We start from the raw sequence: 23,119 nt of genomic DNA, 5'->3' as shown, positions 1-23,119 counted from the left end.
TCCTAGTCCTGTTTATTCCCTGTGGCCTATTCACCTACTCCACAATATAAATAACTGTCAGATTTCAATTCAGAAAGAGGAAGTGACTCACCAACTGAGGAGTGGGATAAGGAGAGAGTTTTCCTGAGAAATTATGCAGTGCAGCCACTCAAGCTAGCTGCCTGTAGTGCAAAGTCCTAGGAGGGTGGAGACAAAGTGAGATTTCTAAAAAGGTAACAATGCGCCAAGAGGAAACTGAAGATCAGAGGAATTACTGACTGCCCAAGGACACTCAATATTTACCGGGGTAGGGGGCATCTAAGACTTCAGTCTTGGTCTTCACTCCATGTTCTTATCATTCCTTTATGTTGACTCTTATTTAAGTATTCAATTCTTATTATGATTAGAGAGAGAAAGTTTAGCAAAAAGAGTCAATGGGTAATCTTTGGTCTAATATGAAGCAAAATGGCTAGATGTTCCCATTTATTTATTCTGTTGTTAGTTGTTGTTGCATGCCATCGAAGTTGACTGCATCTCATAGTGACCTCATGTGACAGAGTAGAAGTTCCCTACAGGGTTTTCTAGGCTGTAGTCTTTAGGGGAGCAGATCACCAGGCCTTTTCTCCCTCTGAGCCACGAGCAAGTTTGAACACCTGACCTTTCCATTAGCAATCAAGTGCTTAACCATTGTGCCACTAGGGCTCTTTGTGAGGTAGGTGGTAGAACCCTCATTTTGCAGTTGAGGAAACTGAGAGAAAGGAACATTGCTGCCAGAAGTCACACAGTTTATAAATGCTAGAACTCAGGTTTTTAATCTACCCTTTGCTCTTTGCTTTGACCTTTTTCTCCCCGTCCATCGTTCTCTCCACCTCACCCTAGTATCTGTTCTGGTAGCCTGAGAAGGGGAAAGGAGGATAGAGAGAAATCCCATAAGGTTCTTCCTCAGAACATTCATTCAACACCTCTGGCCTGGCTCCCAACCTCATGAAAATGGGTATTTCAAGACACAGAATTAAATACATTTATAATGTATTTTTTGAACAGAATAAGTACCAGCCTATTAATAATTTTAAATATCTTTACATTTTTTTCCTCGTACACTTTCAACTTGGCAAGAGACATTTTAGACGCTGCCAAGACTCAGCAATTTCTGAAAGTCTTTGCTTTCAGCACACTTTATTTGGCAAGATATTAGTCTTTTATTCTTGAGAACTTTTTTTTTTTAAATCCTCAAAGGAGTTGTACTAAAGCCTGTCTTCCCAGAACCCTTTGCAGATACTTCTGCAATTAAGAATGACATATGTGACTAACATGCTTACATCTGTCTCCAGCACTGATTGTAACCAGTTGTGCAGACCATCATAGCCCTCAGAGCTAGATAAGTTGCAGGGGCTCAGTCAACCTCCAATGCACTGAGTTGAAAGACATTGATCTGTCTAACCTCTTGGTGATTTTGGTGAAGGAGAAGGCAACAGCAACCAGCGTTTATGGAGTGTTTACTGTATACTTGACTCTGCTAAATGCTTTACATAAGTGATTTCATTGAGATTCATACATCAGCCCTAAGCGGTAGATATCATTATCCTGGTTTATGGTGGGAAAATTAAGTTTCAAAGATATTAAATAACTAGCGATAGAGCTGAGATTCAACTAGACTTAACATGCCAAATGGAATTAGTTATCTACTCCCCAAACCTGTTCCACCCATACTCTTCCTGGTCTCAGTTGATGGCAGTTCCAGACTTAGAGTTATCCGTGGTGCCTCTCTCTTCTCACACTCCAATTCATCAAGGAAGCCTGTTGGCTCTAACTGCAACATATGTCCAAAACCGGGACAATTGTTGCTGCCTCCGCTGCTTCCACCCTCATCTCTCATTACCCACAATACCTCAATAGCCTCCTATCTCTACTCCCTGCATCCACATTGGCCCCCTACTGTCTGTTCTCAGCACAGTAGCCGGAATGATCCTTTTAACACAGAAATCAAGCCCTAGCACTCAAGAGTATTTAATGGCTTTCTATTTCTATCTGAGTAAACACTAACTCCTTGAAATGGCGGATAAGGCTCCGTCCGGATCTGGAGTCCTTCAGACCTTATTTTCTACTCTCCCCCCATTGCTTGCTCTGCTCCATGCACATGGGCCTTCCTGTATTTCCTCCATCATGCCATGTAAATACTCAGCCGCGGTTACCTCATTGGCCCAAACAAGAGGCCAGTGAGGTAACTGTTACAAGGTCCTGCTACAGGGCGTTTGCACATGCTTTTCCTTTTGCCAGTAACACCTTCCCCCAGTTACCTACACGGCAGACTCCCTCAACACCCTAAAGTCCTGAGGCCTACCCTGAGTACCCTATTTACAAGGGCAGCCCTCCCTAGGACTGGATACTCCTGATCCCCTTCACCTTGCTCTTTTTTTGGTCATAACACGTCACTTTCTAACATACTATATAATTTACTTATTTATTTTGCTTATAGCTTATTGTCTGCTTCCCTCTACAAAAATATAAGCTTTTGTACATTTGTGTCTGTGGTATTTCTGTTTATTCCACTGCTGTTGAGTCAATTCTGACTCATAGCAACCCTTTAAGATGGAGTAGAGCTGCCCCATAGGGTGGCCAAGGCTGTAAATCTTTATGGAAGCAGACTGCCACATCTTTCTCCTGTGGAACTATCGTTGGTTTCTAGCCACCAACCTTTTGATTAGCAGTGGAGTGCTTTAGGGATCCCTCAATATATATCTATAGAATGAATGATTGAATGAAATATAATTTTTAAATTTTTAACAACTAAACTATACTGCCTCCCCAGATAGCTACACTGGCAAAGAAATTCTAAAATAAAGAATTTTTCTTAAACTTCGGAATGCGGTATCTATGAGGTACAGGTTTTAGGGTTAATACTCTCACTTTTTTTTTTTAGGTTGATGTTCACATTGGTTTGCATCTCCATTATTCAGCTCCGCAAGTCTCTTTATATAAAATGCTATGTGTCGTGTGTTTGTAGAGAAGCAGATATGAACACATGACTAAACCTGTTTGTTTTTTTTTTTTTTTAGCACTTGCTCTGTGGAGGATAATTAGATACAATTGGCACGTAGAGATCTTTGAAATATTATCTGCTGAATAAAAAAATGTGTAGTTTATTGTTAGGATATTACTTTAACTGTCCAATTTCATAAATTCACTGTATTTTTGATCAGTTGTAATTTCAACTTGGATACTGTTGTCATGCGCTGTTGAGTTGGTTCCGACTCATAGCCACCCTATAGGACAGAGTAGAACTGCCTCATAGGGTTTCCAAGGAGTGGCTGGTGGATTTGAACTGCTAACCTTTTGGTTAACAGCCGAGCTCTTAACCACTATGCCACTCACATATTAGCACAACTTACCTTCTCTCATCAAATTTATTTTAGACTCAGATAGAACAGCAGGGGGTGGTAGGCTTCAACGCTTTTTCTAAGAGATCATTTGATTGTATTTTAATCACAAAAAAATATCACTTGCAGGGAAGCTACAAATGAAGAGAAATCATAGCAGTTTTCTATTAAGGGTAGGTCAATCTTTGGAGAGTGTGTCTTCCTTATACTTGGGAAAGTAAAATGCTTTCCTCCAAGAGCTGTGCAAATTTAAGCTGAGAGCAGACATGTACAGTTGTATGTAACCATAAATTTGAACTACTGACATGTAATGATGAGGTTTAAAGGGTAAACCTGGCAAGATGACAAAGCTTGAAAAAAAATAACATACCTTTATTATATTATTATGAACAATAGCCAGCTTCTAGCTTATGTATTAGTGGGTTTCATAGAAGTAGTTTAAGAGAATTTCTTGTGGATTTTACCTATAAATCATTCATTAAGATATTCATAAAAGGTGTTATCTGTATGTATCAAAATGTCACTTTGGTTATAAATCAGAGAATACTGAAGTAACTGTTTTGACAAATGCCCCAGGATTTGAAGTATTTTAACATGACATCTTGGATGAGGTCATACAAATGGTTAACATGTTCAGCTGCTAATCCAAAGGTTGGAGGTTTGAGTCCACTCAGAGGCACCTCAGAAGAAAGGCCTGGTGATCTGCTTCTGAAAACGAACTGTCGAAAACCCTACGGAGTATGGTTCTACTCTGACACACATGGGGTTGCCCTGAGTCGGAATCAACTTGACAGCAACCGGTTTCCTGAGTATACCAGAGGCAGGAGATGTGGCAATAATCTGCTTGTGTTCACACTTCTAACTTATTGCTGGACTTTGGGAGATCTCTCTAGTGGGTATTAGAAATGCAAATCCAGCCCCTTATTTGGCCAGTGAGGTCACTGCAGCTGAGTGTTTACCTGGGATGGGCCAGACCAGAACTAGAACCAGTGGCTCTTGGCTCCCCATTTCTTGGCTCTCCCTTTTTCATTTCATTCCCCTTCACTTTCTGTCTGATGATTTGTCTGTATTGCTGGCATCTGATCTGTCTTTCATCTGTTAAACTTGTTATTCCACGGACCTCGGGCACACAGGCAGGAGTCATGTATATTTGATTCACAGAATAAAGTACTCCAGAAATGATTTGTATTATATATTCTTAGTAATTGCTTTCAGAATCTTTGTGCTTTCATGACGAAGAAATAAGAATGGAAACAGAAGAACTAAGCATTTAACTCAGGAATTTAGAAATATAGATTTAAGGAAATGGTTGAATGAACTAGATTTATCCTGGAGAAGATTAGAAGTATACCTAATAGCAGTCTTCATGTATTTAAAGAACCAGACCCAGAAAATGTGTGTTGATACACTCTCTGTTGTTCTCAGAAGACTAATTGTTAGAAGTTTCAAAGAGGTCCCAATGAAATGGTGCCTCAACTATACTATGCTATAATGAGAAAGTATCCATTTATAACCCAATGATATTGGAAAAGTATTTTTTATATCACTGGTAAAATCCATGATAAAAACTGCTATTTCCACTTTCATTAACAACAGAGAAAATGGGAACTCAAATATTATGAGATATTAGGACCTGCATCATACTTGTTGTTTTACTTATATAGCAACTGTCATAAGCTATCCATCTTTTTCCTCTTTTTAAATTGAAAAAATGTGTTTGAATTATTTCCAGGTACCCTTCAGTACATGGCACCAGAAATAATAGATAAAGGGCCAAGAGGCTACGGAAAAGCAGCAGACATCTGGTCTTTGGGCTGCACTATCATTGAAATGGCCACAGGAAAACCACCCTTTTATGAACTGGGAGAACCACAAGCAGCTATGTTCAAGGTCTCATTTTGTTTATGTCTTGAAAACACATGTATACATGCTGTTGTTGTTGGGTGCTGTCAAGTTGATCCCAACTCATAATGACCCCATGTGACAGAGTAGAACTGCCCCATGGGGTTTTCTTGGCTGTAATCTTTATAGAAGCAGATCACCAGGTCTTTCTCCCAAAGAGCTGCTGGGTAAGTTCGAACCACGGACCAGATACCAGCTGAGTGCTTAACTGTTTGCACCACCAGGGATCCTTAAAGCTTTTCATAGCTACTGAATATATGTTTATGTCATTTTTTAAAGGTAAAAGATAAAAAACAGCCTAAATAAGCATGTTCTGAGAGCGCATTAATGTTCAAGAAGAGTCATGCCCTCAGCCAGTGTTGAGTCTTCCCACAATGATCTCTCCTGGCCTTAGTTTTCTCAGCTACAAAGTGAGATTAAATGTAACTTCCTTTGACTATCTTCTAAGGAAGCAGTATAAATAACACCCCACTACATGGAATACTATTTAAGCTCTTTTAGGAAACACAGTCTAAAAATCTTCCTTGGAAAGAGATATAAGAACTTCTTTAACCAATTGATATTAAAAAATAAAATAAAATTTTCCTTTACTTCTCTACCAGAATAGTTGAATGAATCCATTAAAAAAGAGATTAATTACTATTTTAAATACGTCAGTCTTAGCTTCATATTTCTACTTTTCTAGCCTGTTAACTGGCCCCTTAGTAACTCTTTTGGGAGCAGGAAACAGCCCCACCTCCTTACAGTAGGGGGCACACAATACGGAGATAGGGCTGAGAGAGCCCGGTTGCCACAGCTCAGGACCTGAGGACTGGAAATGGTGACTGCCTGCCTCTGCATGCCTGTAGTCCTCACCTGCCAGACCCTCACGCCAAAAAAAAAAAAAAAAAGGAAGGTTTAAAATAGAACCCTAAGACAGAGGACTCTAGCTGATTATCTGTTATTTCTCTCCCAACTGCTGGCTGTGATTTTAGCATTATTCCCTTTATGTATAGCTCTTGTGGAGGTCCCTGTGTTACGTACGTTCTGCTCTTGTACAAAGCCTGGCTTACTTTAAGCTCTAAGGTGATCTGATGGGGTGCTGCTGATATAGAAAAGAGCAGTATAACCAAACCTGAAAGAGCAATGAGAGCTGCTAAGAGCTCTGTTCTTCTTGACATGAATTGATGTCTTTCTCTTGTTGGCTAATCTTTCAAGTTTTTATCAATTTCTAGGACATTGCTCTGAAATGTTGCTTTATCATCCATCTGTGCAGTGATTATTATACATACTGCCTTTAGGCCAGCCTAAGCCTTGCATGGAGCCCTGGTGGCACAGTGGTTAAATGCTCGGCTGCTAACCGAAACGTCAGTGGTTTGAGTGTACCAGCTACTCCACAGAGAAAGATGTGGCAGTCTGCTTCCATGAAGATTTACAGCTTTGGAAACCCTATGGGGTATTTCTACTCTGTCCTGTAGAGTCACCATGAGTCAGAAATGACTCAATGGCAGTGGGCTTAAGCCTTGCTTAGGAAGTGATACCATCTTGGAGAGATGAGATAACATAGACTCTGGCATTGATTTACAATGTTTGCATCCAGGCTCCAACGTGCTCTAGCTATGGGATGACTTTGGGCAAGCTACTTAACCTTCTTGTTCCTTGGTTTCTTCATCTATAAAATGGGTATAAAAATAGCACCTTTTATAGGTTTTTTTTTTTTTTTTTTTTTTCGAGCCCTGGTGGTGTAGTGGTTAAGAGTTCGGCTGCTAACCAAAAGGCTGGCAGTTCAGATTCACTAGCTGCTCCTTGGAAACCCTATGGGGCAGTTCTACTCTGTCCTATAGGGTTGCTATGAGTTGGGATCGACTCATTGACAATGGGTTTTTTTTTTTTTATTATTTTTATAGGGGTTTTGGGAGCCCTGGTGTTGAAGTGGTTAAGAGCTATGGCTGCTAACCAAAATGATCAACAGTTGTAATCCACCAGGCACTCCTTGGACACCCTATAGGGCAGTTCTACTCTGTCCTACAGGGTCACTATGAGTTGGAATCGACTCAACGGCTATGCATTTGGTATGGTTTTGAGTATAGGGGTTTTGTGACGGCTGTTTGAAATAATATGTGCCAAGCACTTAGAACAGTGTCTGACACATCATAGTAAAGGCTATATAATTATTCTAAATAATTATATATTAAATAAAATAATAAATTTATATAAGCTATTTTTTAATATATAATTGTAAAAGAGATTTCTTTAGAAAGTTTTCTCTACCCTAAGTACATAAGAACATCATTAAAAAATAAAATGTAAATGGCAGCAATTAGAAAAAATTCTAATTGTTATAAAAATACTGTTCATTTCATTTTAAAATACTTTTAAATATCTCTTTTAATGTAGGTGATTTGAGACAGGGAAAATACTCACCAATCATGTCACAGAGAAAAGAGCATGGGCTCTATGCCAAACAAACCAAGGTTTAAATGCAAAATCTGCCTTTTCATAACCTTGTAACCCCACCCCTTCTAAGCTTCAGTTTCCATATTGGTGTAAACCCAGACCATGTAACAGGGAAAGTATTTTTTAAGATTTTTTTTTTATTGTTTTTGAAAATATACACAGTAAAACATCCACCAATTCAATAATTTCTGTATGTACAATTCAGTGACATTGATTACATTCTTCAAGTTGTGCAACCGTTTCAGCCTCCTTTTCCAAATTGTTCCTCCACTCTAAGCATAAACTCACTGCCTCCTAAGTTTACTATCTGACCTTCCCAGTTGGTGGTGTCAATTTAATCTCATATAGATCAGTTCTTTAAAAGAGTACTGTGCTCCAGGCAAACATTCTTTACAAATTATGCTAACCCTTCAAGAAGACTTCAGGGGATATTTTTGGTTTGAGGTTTAAAGATTATCTCAGGGCATTTGCTTTGGGGGTTCATCCAGCCTTCATGGCTCCAGAAAATCTGGATTCCATGAGAATTTGAAATTCTGTTCCACATTTCTGCGGGGATAATATTTAGACCACTGGGTTGTTGAAAGGATTCGATGAGGTTCATATGTGAGAAAAGCCTAGCACAATGCCTGGCACATAGTTATTGTAAACAACCCAATGGTCTCAATGAAAAATATCTTTTTTGTGTGCCAACGTGTTCTAAAGCTTTGAGGAGTTAATTATTACTACATAGTGCTGTCTCTTGTCTTAAATGAGTCACTCTGCCTCTGTCATTGGTAAAGTTACGAAAGCACTTTGAGATATTCTATAGCCTAAAAAGCACGCCCTAACTTATGCTGAGTTTGTAGTGCATGATAAAAGATCTTGTTGCATTAGGAGAACCAGTTATGGAGCCTGGAGCTTACACAGTGAGATTGCATGATTGCTCAGAAGACACCGTGTTCTTTTCATATTTATACCTCAGGTGGGAATGTTTAAGGTCCACCCGGAGATTCCTGAGTCCATGTCAGCAGAGGCTAAGGCATTCATACTGAAGTGTTTTGAACCAGATCCAGACAAGAGAGCGTGTGCTAACGACTTGCTGATTGATGAGTTCTTAAAAGTGTCAAGCAAAAAGAAAAAAATACAAGCTAAGCTTTCAGGTAAGTGGTTGCATTGAAAAGCTCAATTTTAAGCATTTAAGATGGAAGGTATTTGCAGACATGAACCAGTATTATCAGTTTATAGGTATCACTGGAAATTGGTGTAAACCTTAGCACAGTATACTCAGATGTTCAATTCTATTATCAGGGAGCTGTTAACCATCAGTTTCACCATGATGGGACTTCATACATAATAGTCTTCCATCATATGGTTATTAGGTAGTTAAATATATCAGAATCTATATAGCATTTAGCATTACTGATGCTAGGGTTAAAGTGTAACCCCCCCAAAAAAAATGCCGCTGTCTTGTAGATTCCAACTCATAGTGACCCTACAGGATAGATTAGATCTGCCCCATAGGGTTTCCAAGTCTATAATTTCTACAGAACCAGGTTGCCACATCTTTTTCCCACAGAGTAACTGGTGGGTTCGAACTGCTGACCTCTTGGTAAGCAGCCAAGTACTAAACCTGAGCCACCAGGGCTCTTTTGGGGTTAAAGTGTAAAAGGGATAAAATGTAGCCTTTTGGAACTGAAACCCCAAGTTACCACTTATGGGCTACAGAGTGACTACAGAGCTGTTAAACTCCCAGGTCATCTAGGTAATGTGTGCTTTGAATTTTAGGCAGTAGAAAAACCCTGCTATCTCTTAAAGAATATCTTTCTGGGTAACTAACAAAAAGAAAGATAAGATTGCTCGTTATAAATACAACATCAATGCAAAATTGTAAGTAAATTGTCTTTTTGCAATAATTTCCATAAGTCATTTCAGAAATAAGCAAACAAAACAAGTAAGTGATCCATTTGTTCTTGGCATTTTTGGTGTTTATATTGGGTGAGGACGGGCAGATTGAATATTTGGAAAGCACATTGATCCCATTTCAAGCTTTTGTTTTTTGCTGGCTTCTCAGTTTAACAACAAATCCAGCGTTTGCTTATGCTGTGTTTGCTTTTCTTTCCACAGCTCTTTCAGCTGGATCAAATGGTGAGTTTATTTTTACCTATGCCCATTGAGCTGAAGCCCAGCGTAGCATGCCATAAACTCTAAATTTTCCACCAAATCGCCTCACACTCTGCTCCTTGGTTAGGGTGGTCGGGTGTGGGGAGGGGGGCGGGTAAGGTTGCTCTTGGGAAGGAAGGGTGTATGCAGCTGCAAGCCTGGCTGGTTTCATTCTTTTGGAAACCCCTCTCCTTTCTCTTTCATGAAAAACCAGTTGCCAGAGAGTTGATTTGTACTCCTGGCCACAATTGTTCCTCCCTAAATGCATGATGTAGTTAAGAGCTTGGCTACTAATCAAAAGGTCAGCAGTTTGAATCCACCAGCTGCTCTTGGAAACCCTATGGGGCAGTTGTGCTCTGTCCTATAGGGTCACTATGAGTTGGAATCTACTCAATGGCAAATGGGTTAAATGCAAGGTGAGTCCCTGGGTGGGGCAAATGTTTAACACCTTAGGCTGCTAACTGAAAAACTGGAGGTTCAAGTCCACCAAGAGACAACTCAGAAGAAGGGACTGATGTCTACTTCCAAGAAATCATTCATTAAAACTCCATGGGTCGCACTTCAACTTTGATACACATGGGGTTGCCCTGAGTCAAAGTTGACCTTTTATTTGTTTGAACGGAAGACGATGTCTGTGTTTTTGAAATCTTCAATTGGAATCTTCTTATCTAGGAGCCAGTTGGTCACTTAATGGATTTCTTGAGGAAAATTTTGAATTCCTGACACCTTCCTCTGTCATCCTTGGAGTTATATGTTATCTCTATTTTTAGTTGGTCAGGACTAATTGTATTTTTGTCCTTTATGTTGGCCTATGCAGATCGCAACCCTATAGACAGAGTAGAACTGCCCCATAGTTTCCAAGGAGGGGCTGGTGGATTTGAACTGCTGACCTTTTGGTTAGCAGCCGTAGCTCATTCACACTGTACCACCAGGGCACCAGATCATAACTAGGATGGTAAATTTGCTCGAGGAAGGTGAATTAATGCATTTCAAAGAATAATGAAGAAGTGAACACAGTTTTGGATTTCCCTGAGTGGGATGAGTTGTTGTCCAAGTAGTGCAGGGTGCTTAATGTGTATTGCACCTGGGTTTCTGTGGGCCAAAGGAAGCTTCCTTAGATGCCTCAGAGCCAGTCAGCCTAGGGCCCAGTTAACCTGTTGCCATTGAGTCAGTTCAAACTCATGGTGACCCCATGTTTGTCAGAGTAGAAATGTGCTTCAAGGGGTTTTCAGTGGCTGATTTTTAGAAGTAGATTGCCAGGCCTTTCTTCTGAGGTGCCTCTGGGTAGAGTCCAGCCTCCAACTTTTCGGTTAGCAGCTGAGCACATTAACTGTTTGCACCACCCAGGGACTCAACCCAGAGTTGTTGTTATTGTTGTTAGTTACTGTCAAGTCGGTTCCGACTCAAAGCCAACCTATGTACAGCTGAACGAAACACTGCCCTGTCCTGTGCCATCCTCGCAATCATTGCTATGTTTGAACCTATTGTTGTAGCCACTGTGTCAATCCATCTCATTGAGGATTTTCCTCTTTTTTGCTGACCCTCTGTTTTACCAATGATGGGACCTCATACATAATACTCTTCCATCATACGGTTATTAGGTAGTTAAATATATCAGAGTCTACATAGCATTTAGCGTTACTTACGCTAGCGTTAAAGTGTAAGAACAACAACAAAAAAACCCATCACCATCAAGTAATTCTGACTCATAGTGACCCTATAGGACAGATTAGATCTGCCTCATAGGGTTTCCAAGGCTATAATTTTTATGGAAGCGGACCACCACATCTTTCTCCAAGACAAAACTTCCTCTACTGAGCAGCTGGTGGGTTCGAACTGCCCCTTGGTTAGCAGCCACCAGAGCTCTTTAGGGGTTAAAGTATAAAAGCCACTTTCTAGATATGTGACATGCAGCAGGCTACTTGTTTCATCAGGCAGTCTGTGCTGGTAAGAAAACCACTTCACAGATTTGGTTCCGGGAACAGAATAAAATGATATACTGGACGAGTCTGGAACTATGCCCAAAAGCTCAACCCATGAGAGTTTTATCCTTTCCACATGGTTTGGCTTTTGTTTGCAGGAAATAGATTCCCGTCACACATTTAACTTATGTGAACCTAGGTACACATACTTGGCAAGAGAGAGAGGGGAGAATGATAATTTCAGCAGGCAATTCTGCCCACACGCCTTCTCAGCAAAAACATGCCTTCGAGCAAGCGTGAGATGGACGGTATAAATCTGCTGAGCCCTTGGTCAGTCACTGCTCCCACCTTCCCTGTCACCTTCCATGCTCAGGGTCATTCAGGAGTAATTTGGACTCTGCTCTGACTTAGAATCTAACCCCACTTAAGATAGGACTTTATTTTATAGTCAAAGTTAAGAGGATGGGTGTTGGGGTCAGAGCTGGGTTCACTTGTTGACTGGGTGGCCTTGAAAATTACTTGCCCTCAGTGACCTTATCTGTCCAGTGGGTGCAATTTAGAGCACCTGATCTGAGGGTTGTTGTGAAGATTAAATGAGGTCACATATGTAAAATGCTTAGCACAGCAGGCACATCATAAGAGTAGTTGTTAATAATATTATTGCTGGTGCCCTTTTCTTCTCTTGCCTGCCCATGCCCGGTGGCTTTTTCAATTGTAGACCACAGTCTGAAGGTCCCCTCTCCTTTCTCTAAGGGCCCTCCCTGTTCCTCCTCCCCCTCTCTCTTGGAACTTTCCCTGGGCCTCCAGGACTCTCTGGGACTTCTTACCTCCCAGTGACCCATTCCTCCCTGATCTGCCACTTGCCTGAGACATTGACTTGGGCCTAGAAAGAATGGGTAACCACAACTCCCACATGATTATACTGTTCAGACTCTCAGCTAAAGGGATATCATTACATGGGCAATGCGTTCTTCCCTCTCCTTTCTAGGAAAGCAAGACAGATGTGCTAACCTAACTAGGAGCTAAAATCCCATTTAAGATTGTTCTCAGGTATCATAAAAAAAAAAAAAAACCTCCTATTAATTAAACTATAAACTATGTCCTGGTCTTAACTCTCCTTCTAGATGAGTGCAAGCTACGGTACTCTTCCTTCCCCAGGTGTTTTTTTATAGGCCAGATACCCATCTCTATCCAGATAATTGCTCTCCTTTTTTTTTTTTCTAACGGGCCCCTTAGTCACTGGGTGGTAAAATGAGTAAGTGCTCAACAACTAGCCAAAAGGTTGGTGGTTCAAAGCCACCCAGAGGCACCTTGGAAGAGTCCTGGTTATCTACGTCCGAAAGGTCACAGCTTTGAAAACCCTATGGAGCAGTTCCTACTTTGCACACATGGGGTCACCATGAGTCAGAATCGCTTGACGACAACCAGCAACAACAAAGGGACCTCTATGTTTGCTCAGCCTTCCCCTCAAGATAGTAGTAGGAGGGTGGTGTGATAAGGTCCCCTTTCCGTTTTGGAGAGAGAAAAATAACTTATCTAAGCCTGCACTGTTCTCCCTATCCCCACAAAAAAAAAAAAAAAAATTTTTTTTTTTTTTTTTATCCCCACATATAGACCCAGGGAATTGGGTAATTCATTTTAACTCATAAAATGTATTGTGCACCCTGTATGCATAGGAAATGTGCTAGGCCATGAATGTATAAGCTGCTAAAGGCATAGTTCCTGACTATGACTAGCGGAGACATACAGTCAAAAATGAACTACACTGTAGAATAATTTAGTTTGCACAGAGGGAGTACCAAAGGGGAAGGGAATGATTGAGGTCACCCTGAGAAAGTGGTTTCAAGGAATACTTTCCGTTGGGGTGGCATCTGATGAATAAAGATGAATGTGAGTTTAACAGATAGATGGAAAGTCAGGAGCCAGGCAAGGCCACGATAGTATAGTTAATGCCCGGATATGTGAAACCCCACTTTGTATTAAGGGGCACACAGGTGGCTCAGGATGCCTGTTGGTACTTATAGTGCATGGGGGAGGGATGAAGCTGGGAGAATAAGCAAGGCTGAATCACAAAGGGCTCCTTGTGCAATGCTAAGAAATTATTAGCAAAGAATGGTGGGGAGCCAGGGAAAGATTTCAATCTGGGATTGACACTCGCACTGACCAATAGAACATCCTAGGATAATAGAAATGTCCTATATCTGCATTGTCCAATACAGTAGCTACTAGTTATATGTGGCTATTAAACACTCAAAATGTGGCTAGCATGACTGAGGCACTAAGTTTTTATTTTAGTTAAATTTAAATGTAAATAACCGCACGGGCTAGTACCTACCATATTGGAAGTGCAGCTATCAACGGATCGTCTGACAGCTCTATGAAGGATAGTTGCTTTAATGACATTCATTCAGTAAAAAGTTTTGCACATTTCATTATATTTTACGTTGTCTTCTCAAGTCGCCCTTTGAAATCATCTGTTCAGCTCATTTACTTAATCATTTCTTCTGTTTGCTTTAGCTACTCTGCACTTAAGAAAGAGCAAGTTTCAGAGTCCCTTCTGACATCCATCTTGTTCTTTTCCTTCTTTCCTGTCTTTTTAATGACCTTTTGCTTTCTTCATGTATGATGTCCTTGATGTCATCCCATGACTCTTCTGGTCTTCAGTCATTAGCATTCAGTGTATCAAATCTGTTCTTGAGGTGGTCTCTAAATTCAGGCAGGACGTACTCAAGATTGTACTTTGGTTCTCTTGGCCTCGCTTAGATTTTCTTCAGCTTCAACTTGAATTTGCATATGAGCGATTAATGATTAGCGCAGGACCTGGCAATGTTTTGTTCTCTTATACATAAGGTCACTATGAGTCAGAGTTGACTCGACAGTACCTTAAAAGCACCAACATTCAATAAAAATGTTAAAACTATACTATAGACTAGGCGGTAGGATTATAGGAACCAGGCAGAAAGCCTTGGGAATATAGAAGTGACTATGACAGATCTGATCCTTGTTAAAAATTAAGATTCCTGCCCCTACCCAGAATCTGGGCGTGTGGTCTGGGGTTTTTATTGTCTGGTAAACTATCCAGAAGACTCTTATACTTGCTAAAGTATGAGAGTCATCATTCAGGGTCTGGTCAATTGGGGACAGGAGACAGGGTGACCAGATAGGAGACTTTGTACTAAAGTTGGGCTTTGTCCCCACACTGTCCTGGAGAAGGAGGATCATGAGGTCCCTGGTGCTCATGAATAGCTATTAGGACCTGAGGTGCCCCTCACAGTGACTGAAGGAATTTAAAAAAGAAGTTCCCACTTTCCCAAAGCATGGACATATCTAATTCCCTGAAGTTAGAGCCATCTCCCTCCCACAGACAGGTGATCCCAGCAACCTGGGGCCCATAGACTGGCCAATCACCCCACCCCCCACCCTAACATACCCCCAGCCTCTTGGTGAAGCCATCTTTTTGGGAATTTTGGCTTCATACTCCTCCCATCAGCCCCTAAAATAGAACAATGAGATCGCTTCTCTGGAGACATACCTTTGACATTTCCGGTCCTCACAGGGGTCAAGTTAAGAGGTCCATCCAGCCTCTTTTAGACTTGATGGCTAGCTCCGTAGCACGAGGCATCTTAATAATTGGCAAGACATTAGCATTAAGGCTGCCAGGGAAGGAACATTTTTCCAGGCTACTCTCTTGCATCCCAAAGCACCAATCACTCATGTCTGTGAGCTGATAACAAAGGGACTTGTGACCTCTATGCTATCCAGAAACTGTCAACATGCTCCTCTGGAAATAATTATGTTTGAGCTTCTCCCCATTTACAGTTAGAAATACCACAGAAAGGCACTAAGCTTTCTAACATGCCAGGAAGTCTTGCATAATTTGAAAAGCTAGAAACATTAGGAGTAGATGTGATCGTACTCCAACCACAAATGTGTAAACCTACCTGCCTTAGAGGAGTCCCTGAGTGGTACAAATGGTTAAATGCTCAACAACTAACCAGAAGGTTGGAGTTCAAATCCACCCAGAGGCACCTTAGAAGAAAAGTCTGGTGATCTACTTTGGAAAGATTACAGCCGTTGAGGAGCCTGTGGAGCACAGTTCTACTTGGAAACACGTGGAGTTGCTATAAGTTGGAATTGACTCAATGGCAGTGGGTTTTTTACCTGCCTTAGCGTCCTTTTTTTCTCTCTTCCAACCCCTTACATTTTCCTATAGGAGGCTAACCCTCCACTTAGGTTCTGGATCCCACACCCTCTTGACTTCTTCAGTTGCTTCTTTACCTTCAGCCTCTCCAGGTCACTCCCATATACACATGCTTGAGTGCCCTTCTGTCATAAACTAATTTTTCTCCTGATAGTTATGTGTCACCTCATTGGCCAACACCCTATTTTCATGCTTTCCTTCATGAATTCATATCCTGAAGTACAGTGTGTCTCTAGATCTTCACCTCTTCATCTTCATTGTCTCCAGTTTAGCATCTACTCTTCCACTTGATCACTGAATCTACTCTGGTCAAGATCATTAGTGACCTTGACCCAAAAAATACTCTTCTCAATTTACTCAACCTCTAAGTGGCATTCAGCCCAGATGGCCATTGTCTCTGGCTTTAGCCATGTCCTCTGTGGGCTTCCATGACACCCCATTCTTCTGAGTTTCTTCTGCCTTCACTGGCTGCTCCTCGTCATTGTACTTTGCTACCTTTTCTTCCTCCTCTTTTCTTCTAAATTATTGATGTTGTTAAGGACTGAGTCTTATGCTTTCTTTTTATTTTTCCCTAAATTTTGTTGTCCTCTGCTTTAAATACCATCTACAGGCTATGGGCTACCAAGTTTCTATGTCCTGCTAAGTTTTCTCCTCTGAGCTCCAGACTTACATCCAGCTAACTTATTTCCCAACTGAACTGTAAAATTACACTTCTTCCCCCTTAAAACACAAAAACAAACAAACAAAAGAAACTTTCCCTTCAGCTCTTATTTCCTCTCATCTTAGTGTGCAAATAAAGCATTCATCCATTGATTTTCTTAAGCTGGAAACCTCAGGGTCTTTTTTGATGCTTCTCTTTCACATTGTTCACTCCAATCCATCAGCAAGTCCTCGTGGCTACCCAAAGATAGTAGGTGTTCAGTAAATATGTTAGATGAATGAATGCATGAGTTGGCCTAACAAAGAGGGGAACCAATCTAGAACCAGGTTCACTGAATTAAAATTGGGTAGAAGAGTGAATCAGGTTTGTGCAAACTGGGCATTCAAAACATCTGGAAGTCCTTTCATTTCCTAGATGAGCTTAATGACAGGCACTTGTTTCCATCTTTAAGCATATACAGTTTTAACTCATTAGACTGTCTTTTAAGGCAATCAGTATCCATAGCAACCCTCAAACTCATGGGCCACTATGACACAGGCGCTGTCATTACTGGGTAGTCAAACATCATACAGCCAAAAAGCAGGATAATCCAAGTCCTTACTCCCTCTGCTTCTTTAAATGCATGCACACACACACACACACACACGATAGGAGCCCCTCATCTGGTAGCATTCTAGGTAAAATCTGATCTGTTTATTCCCAAAAATATCAATTTTGTCTTTGCACTGTAGATGATGCATGCTTCCACTCTTGAGCATAGCCTGTATTTTAAAGGGGACCTCAGGGTTGCTATGAGTCAAAATCAACTCGACAGCAGTGGGTTTGGTTTGGTTTTTGTCACCAATCTCAAAGCTGCAAGGTTCTCACTGAGTATTAGGGATTAGCAGTGAACACCACTGGCAGGGCTATTTGCCTTCTCATGAAGATGACTGGCTATTCTATCAAGCCAAGGGAACGGTGAGAGCCTTCATTAATTTTGTTCTTTCCACCAGCAATACTTAAAGTTAGGGGCTTGACATCTCATAGCGATGAAAAGCTTGCTCCAAGCCTCAGAGTTCTTAGTTGGCTAGGCTAGCAGCTGCTTCGTCCATTCTGAAATCTGTTGCCCCTAAACACAGCTGATATTATCTCTAAAGCAAAACAAAGCATACCGTAGAGCCTGACCACCTCCAGAAATGTCCTCTCAAAAGCAGTCTTGTATTTGGGTCCCTGACAAACTGTTCTCCTCTCAGATAACCTACTATTGTCAGCAAGGAAGGGGTAATTTGTGTGCTTTCTGCTACAGCAGCATTTACTAAAATGTGGTCTATGAAACATCAGGCCCAAGAACTCCTCCAAAAAGGTGGGGATTCTCTGGTCAAGTACATTTGGGAAATCCTGCATACCAGGAGCTTTCTTCTGTCCTTTATCTTCAGGGTAGCCATTTGGACTTTTCCATATGCTTAAATAAGACAAAAAATGATATTAAATCGGTAAACTCACAGCAGATCTTAAATGGCTTCATCTTGCTTCCGACTTTATAGTTATTCTACTTTATAACCACTCAAATAAGAGCAGACAGGTCAATTAGTCCATTGTTAGTAAACTTTCCAGTTACTGAGCAGTACGATGGTTTTCCCAGAGATAACCTATCCCTAGAAGCTGTATCCTTCCCCTCCCCACCCCCCCCATCTTTCCTACAGGTGAAACCAAAGCTAGGTGCCCCTCTAATACAAGCTTTCTTCACCTGGCCTACAGGTGGGATAGAAGAGTAATGGTTCTTCATGACATCTTTGATATAACTAGGGGGTGGAATGTGTACTACCCACAAGGTTATATGATTAAAGGATTCTCCTAGATGTGGTTAGAAAATCCTTTCCAGTACTGAGCAGCATGGAAGAGATTCCTCATGATGAAATCTGTCTGGGGCGGTATATCTTCAGAGAAAGGTCATTTCCTGCTATGTAATGGGATATTTTTCATCTTCTAAATTATCAATATGTTAGGAGATAATTTAAGTTCTTGGTAGTGTGATGTTACTACTTGTTAAATAGTTGCTGTGAAAACTACTTTTAATAATATAGCTCTGATGATAAGAACAGTACTTATTTATATAAAAAGCTTGAAAAACTTGGATAAATTAAAGAAAATTATGATCACCCCAAATCACATCTTCTAGAAATAACTACTGTGAATATCTATTTGGAAGAATATATATAAATATATATATTTATATTTAAAATATATATGCATATTTACATTTAAAATAAGAATATTTAAAGATACACACATATACAGACACATACATTCTTAGAATCATAAGATATAAAATCAAACCAAACCCAGCGCCATTGAGTCGATTCCAACTCATAGCAACCCTAGAGGACAGAGTAGACCTGCCCCATAGAGTTTCCAAGGAGCATCTGGGGGATTTGAACTGCCGACCCTTTGGTTAGCAGCTGTAGCACTTAACCACTACGCCACCAGGGTATCCTCATAAGATATAGAGCCTAAAGATAATTGGTGGAAGGGGATAAGAAGGAGGAAGGAGGCCTATCTGGCTTTCAGTTAGTTATAAAACAGGGCCCAGTAGTTCCTTTATCACTGACCTGCCCATGTGGATCATACTGAGCAGGCAGAAAGGGAGCAGTCATAATTATGACCAGCCTCTTGTGTGGTATAATTGCAATGAGATATTTGACAAATAATACTGCTGTCTTCCAATAGGTGTTTCAGTGTGTGTAATTTCTTCAGAGGAGTTCCTGGGTGGTGCAAACAGCTAAGTGCCTAGTTATTAGCCAAAAGGTCGGTGGTTTGAACCCACCCAAAGGCACCTCGGAAGAAAGACCTGGCGATCTGCTTCCAAAAGGTCACAGCCTTGAAAACCCTATCGAGCAGAGTTTTGCTCTGCTCACGTGGGGTTGCCATGAGTCAGAATTGACTTGATGGCAATTAACAGCAATTTTTTAAGAGCATTAATCATCTTCTTTCCCCATCTCACCACATGCAGAATATCTCAGGAGTATATCCCTACCGGTACCTGTCCTGGTCGAGGATACGAGCAGCAGTAGTGAATACGGCTCCGTTTCGCCCGATACTGAGTTAAAGGTGGACCCCTTCTCTTTCAAAACTAGACCCAAATCCTGTGGAGAAAAAGACGTAAAAGGAATACGGACACTCTTTTTGGGGTAAAGACCTGACCTATTTTGAGTGGAAAGAAGATTGTTAAGTGTGTCATTTAATAAGGGAAATTGTGACTGATGGTACGTATATTTATTATAGCATTCCAGATGAAAATTTTGAAGATCACAGTGCTCCACCTTCCCCTGAAGAAAAAGATTCTGGATTCTTTCTGTTGAGGAAGGACAGTGAAAGAAGAGCTACCCTTCACAGGATCCTAACAGAAGACCAAGACAAAATCGTGAGAAACTTAATGGAATCTTTAGTTCAGGTAAAGCCTGTCACGGACACCTCACTTCCAAAAGTTTACATGTTTTTAACAGTATTATAACCACCTTGAATTGTAACATATTATAACAAATCTCTAATGATTTAGAGACCCAAGGAAGCTGGAGTGTTCATATGATAAAACAAACCTGCCCCAGGGAGAAAAAAGTCAAATCCCTAACTTAGAAACTGCATTTTTGAACGTTGGCTATTTTTAAATCAGAAACAAATCTGTCGCGTTGGTGAAGTTCCAGCAAATTCCTACAAGTTACAAGTTGCAAAGTTAAATGTATAGTAATAAATTAAACACCCCGTAGATCAAAGTTATAAGGGTTATCTTTAAACTTTCATTGGTGTGTTTATTCATTTAGTCAATAAGCACATAGTGAACACTTACTATGAACCAGTCACTCCTCCGCACATTCCGGAAACATCAGCAAATGTAACAGAGACCTCTCTGCAGTGGGCTTCGTCCAGATGGAGGGTGACCGGCCATAGACAAGAAGTACAATACGTACAGTACACAGTATGTTAACCAGTAAAACCAGTTGCTATTGAGCCGATTCCAACTCATGGTGACCCCATGTATGTCAGAGCAGAAATGTGATCCACAGGGTTCTCAACAGCTGATTTTTTGGGAAGAAAAGCCAGGCCTTTCTTCTGAGGTGTCTCTGGCTTGTTAACCGTTTGTACCACCCAATAGGCTAGAAGGTCACAAGTACTATCAAAAAAAAAAAAAAAAAGCAAACTGATCAGTGGAACTCTTCTTCCCTGGAAAAATGTGTTATGGAAAAGAATCTTCTCCCCAACTCTGCTCCGGTGCAAACAGGGCTTCCCCCAAATCCAAGACACTGATGATGACTTCCGAGGTGGGGGTGGGGGCAGAAGCTCAGGCCCCTTGTGGCTATCACCTTCCCACGGACGTGCTTGGTCCCAGCATTTTTATCCTCTTTCTTTGGTGCTGTGGGTACCAGGGACTCTACCTGCTTCCCCACCGTGGCCCAGCTGTTCTTCGTGATCACCGAGCTGCATGCAGCTTCTTCCCTCCCTTGGTCCTGGGAAAACAGCTGCAGAAAGGATGAAGCTGGAAGGGTTGGGCAGAGTTTTTAAAGTCTCTCAGCCCAACAGCTTACTGGTTTTAAGCTTTTAATGGGATATAAGTAGAGCAAGACTCTCTCCTTCTTGGCTCTTATTGTCCAGCCACAGCTTGCTTGTCTTGGGAGCTCCGTTAAGCTTCTCTGTTCTCTTATGAGCCTGATACTAAATTCTGTCACACGATGAATTCTCTAACATCCACCTATTTAGATCACATACCAAAAGAAGCCCCAAAAAACCAAACCTGTTGCCGTCGAGTTGATTCCAACTCATAGCAACCCTATAGGACAGAATAGAACTGCCCCATAGGGTTGTCAAGGAGCAGCTGGTGGGTTTAAACTGTTACTCTTTTGGCTAGTAGCCCAGCTCTTAACCACTGTACCACCATGGCTCCCAAAAGGCCATATGTGTGCCAGTCAAGTCTCCGGGAACCAAAATGAGCAACATCTCAACTTTTTGGGAAAATATTGACTCTGGTCCTATAGAAAGCTGTCTTGAGCAGTTACTCTGAAGCCCAAGAAGGAGGGTCCTCTGGGATGAGGGGTAGCCAGACCTCTAAGTTGAGGGTAGGATGAGAACTAAGGCTGCTGCCCAGGAACCGTGGGAGACGTGGAGAAGTGTGGGGCAGTTCTAAACCTTTAGCTTTCTCTCTTGCTTTTCCTTCCTCTCACTGTGGTCATTCAGGGACTGAGAATGAGATAAGAAGGGGAACCACATTTAGATGGAGGTAGCAATTGGAGTTCATTCATTCATTCATTCATTCATTCAACAAATACCTATTGAGCATCTCCTCAGTGCCAGGCACTGTTCTATGTGCTGGGAATACTACAGTGAACAAGAAAAGAAAAAAATCTGCATCCTTTTGAGGCTGACGTTGTAGTGGAGGAAGAAAAACAATAAAAGATTAGTTAAATGTATAATAAAACACTTTGTGTGAGCCAGGTGCTATTCTCGGTATTTCGTGTGTATTACTCATTTAATCCTCATGACAATAATACTGTAGTGGCAGTACTATTGGTATCCTCATTTGACACTGGACAGAACTAGGCACGGAGAAGTTGAGTAGCTTGTCAAGCCTGCAGCCCTAAGTGATGGAGTCAGGATTTGGATCCAGGCAGTCTGACTGCTAGGTCTGAGTTCCTAACCATCACACTGCACTGCCTCTCTGGTGTGCAGGATGGTGTCAAGTGCTGGGAGGACATAAAGCACTGCATGGGGTGGGATGAGCGTGTGTGGGAAGGAAAGGAAATTGGCATTAGCCGCCGTAGGGTGAAGGCTTTTCATGTGGACACTAGTTTTAGATGCCTGCTGGCTACTGGAAAACCCTGGTAGTGTAGTGGTTAAGTGCTATGGCTGCTAACCAAGAGGTCGGCAGTTCAAATCCGCCAGGCGCTCGTTGGAAACTATGGGACAGTTCTACTCTGTCCTATAGGGTCGCTATGAGTCAGAATCAACAGCAGTGGGTCTGGTTTTTGGTTGTCTGTTGGCCAGAAACACATAGAAGCCAGGGATTGCCTAAATCCCCTAATCACTCTGAAAGAGTGTGTTTTTCCAGGGCAGAAAGTATCTGCTTGTTTCAGGTATTTGTCTTTGTCTCTTTTATGGACTGAAATCTTAATCCCTGTGCCTATAATCCTTTTAGCAAATGGAAGTTTTTTCGTTATATAAATGAGACCATAACCAAATAGTGTGGGTCCTAAACCTAATCAGTTCTGAGTTATAAAAAGAGCAGGACAGACACAGAGACACACAGATGGAAGAGGAAGACAGATGACAGGGACAGGTACAAGTCCAGGAATGCCAAGGGCTGCTGGCAGCTATTAGAAGCTGAAGTAGACAAGGGAGGACCACCCCCTAAAGCCATGCCCTGAATTCAGACTTCCAGTCTTCTGAATCGTGAGAAAATAAATTTCTGTTCTTTAAAGCCACCACTGTGATTTTCTGTTACAGCAGCACGAAGTAACTAAGACACTGCCTTTGC

General features: G+C 41.3%; 1 protein-coding gene across 4 annotated transcripts in view; it reads left to right on the top strand.

Annotated features, from left to right (window-relative positions):
- MAP3K5 (mitogen-activated protein kinase kinase kinase 5) overlaps nt 1-23,119 on the top strand; it is a 237,533-nt gene that overhangs the window by 175,697 nt on the left and 38,717 nt on the right. For all 4 annotated transcript variants that reach the window (XM_064291248.1, XM_003404038.4, XM_023555048.2 and 1 more), the window contains exons 19-23: nt 5,089-5,246; nt 8,656-8,833; nt 9,798-9,818; nt 19,607-19,784; nt 19,879-20,047. In XM_064291248.1, coding sequence (XP_064147318.1) covers nt 5,089-5,246; nt 8,656-8,833; nt 9,798-9,818; nt 19,607-19,784; nt 19,879-20,047 — 704 coding nt within the window. The remainder of the gene's footprint in view (nt 1-5,088; nt 5,247-8,655; nt 8,834-9,797; nt 9,819-19,606; nt 19,785-19,878; nt 20,048-23,119) is intronic.

Source organism: Loxodonta africana, chromosome 1 (genome assembly GCF_030014295.1).
Source record: "Loxodonta africana isolate mLoxAfr1 chromosome 1, mLoxAfr1.hap2, whole genome shotgun sequence".
NCBI lineage: Eukaryota > Metazoa > Chordata > Mammalia > Proboscidea > Elephantidae > Loxodonta > Loxodonta africana.
This window is presented reverse-complemented; position numbering and strand designations above follow the sequence as displayed.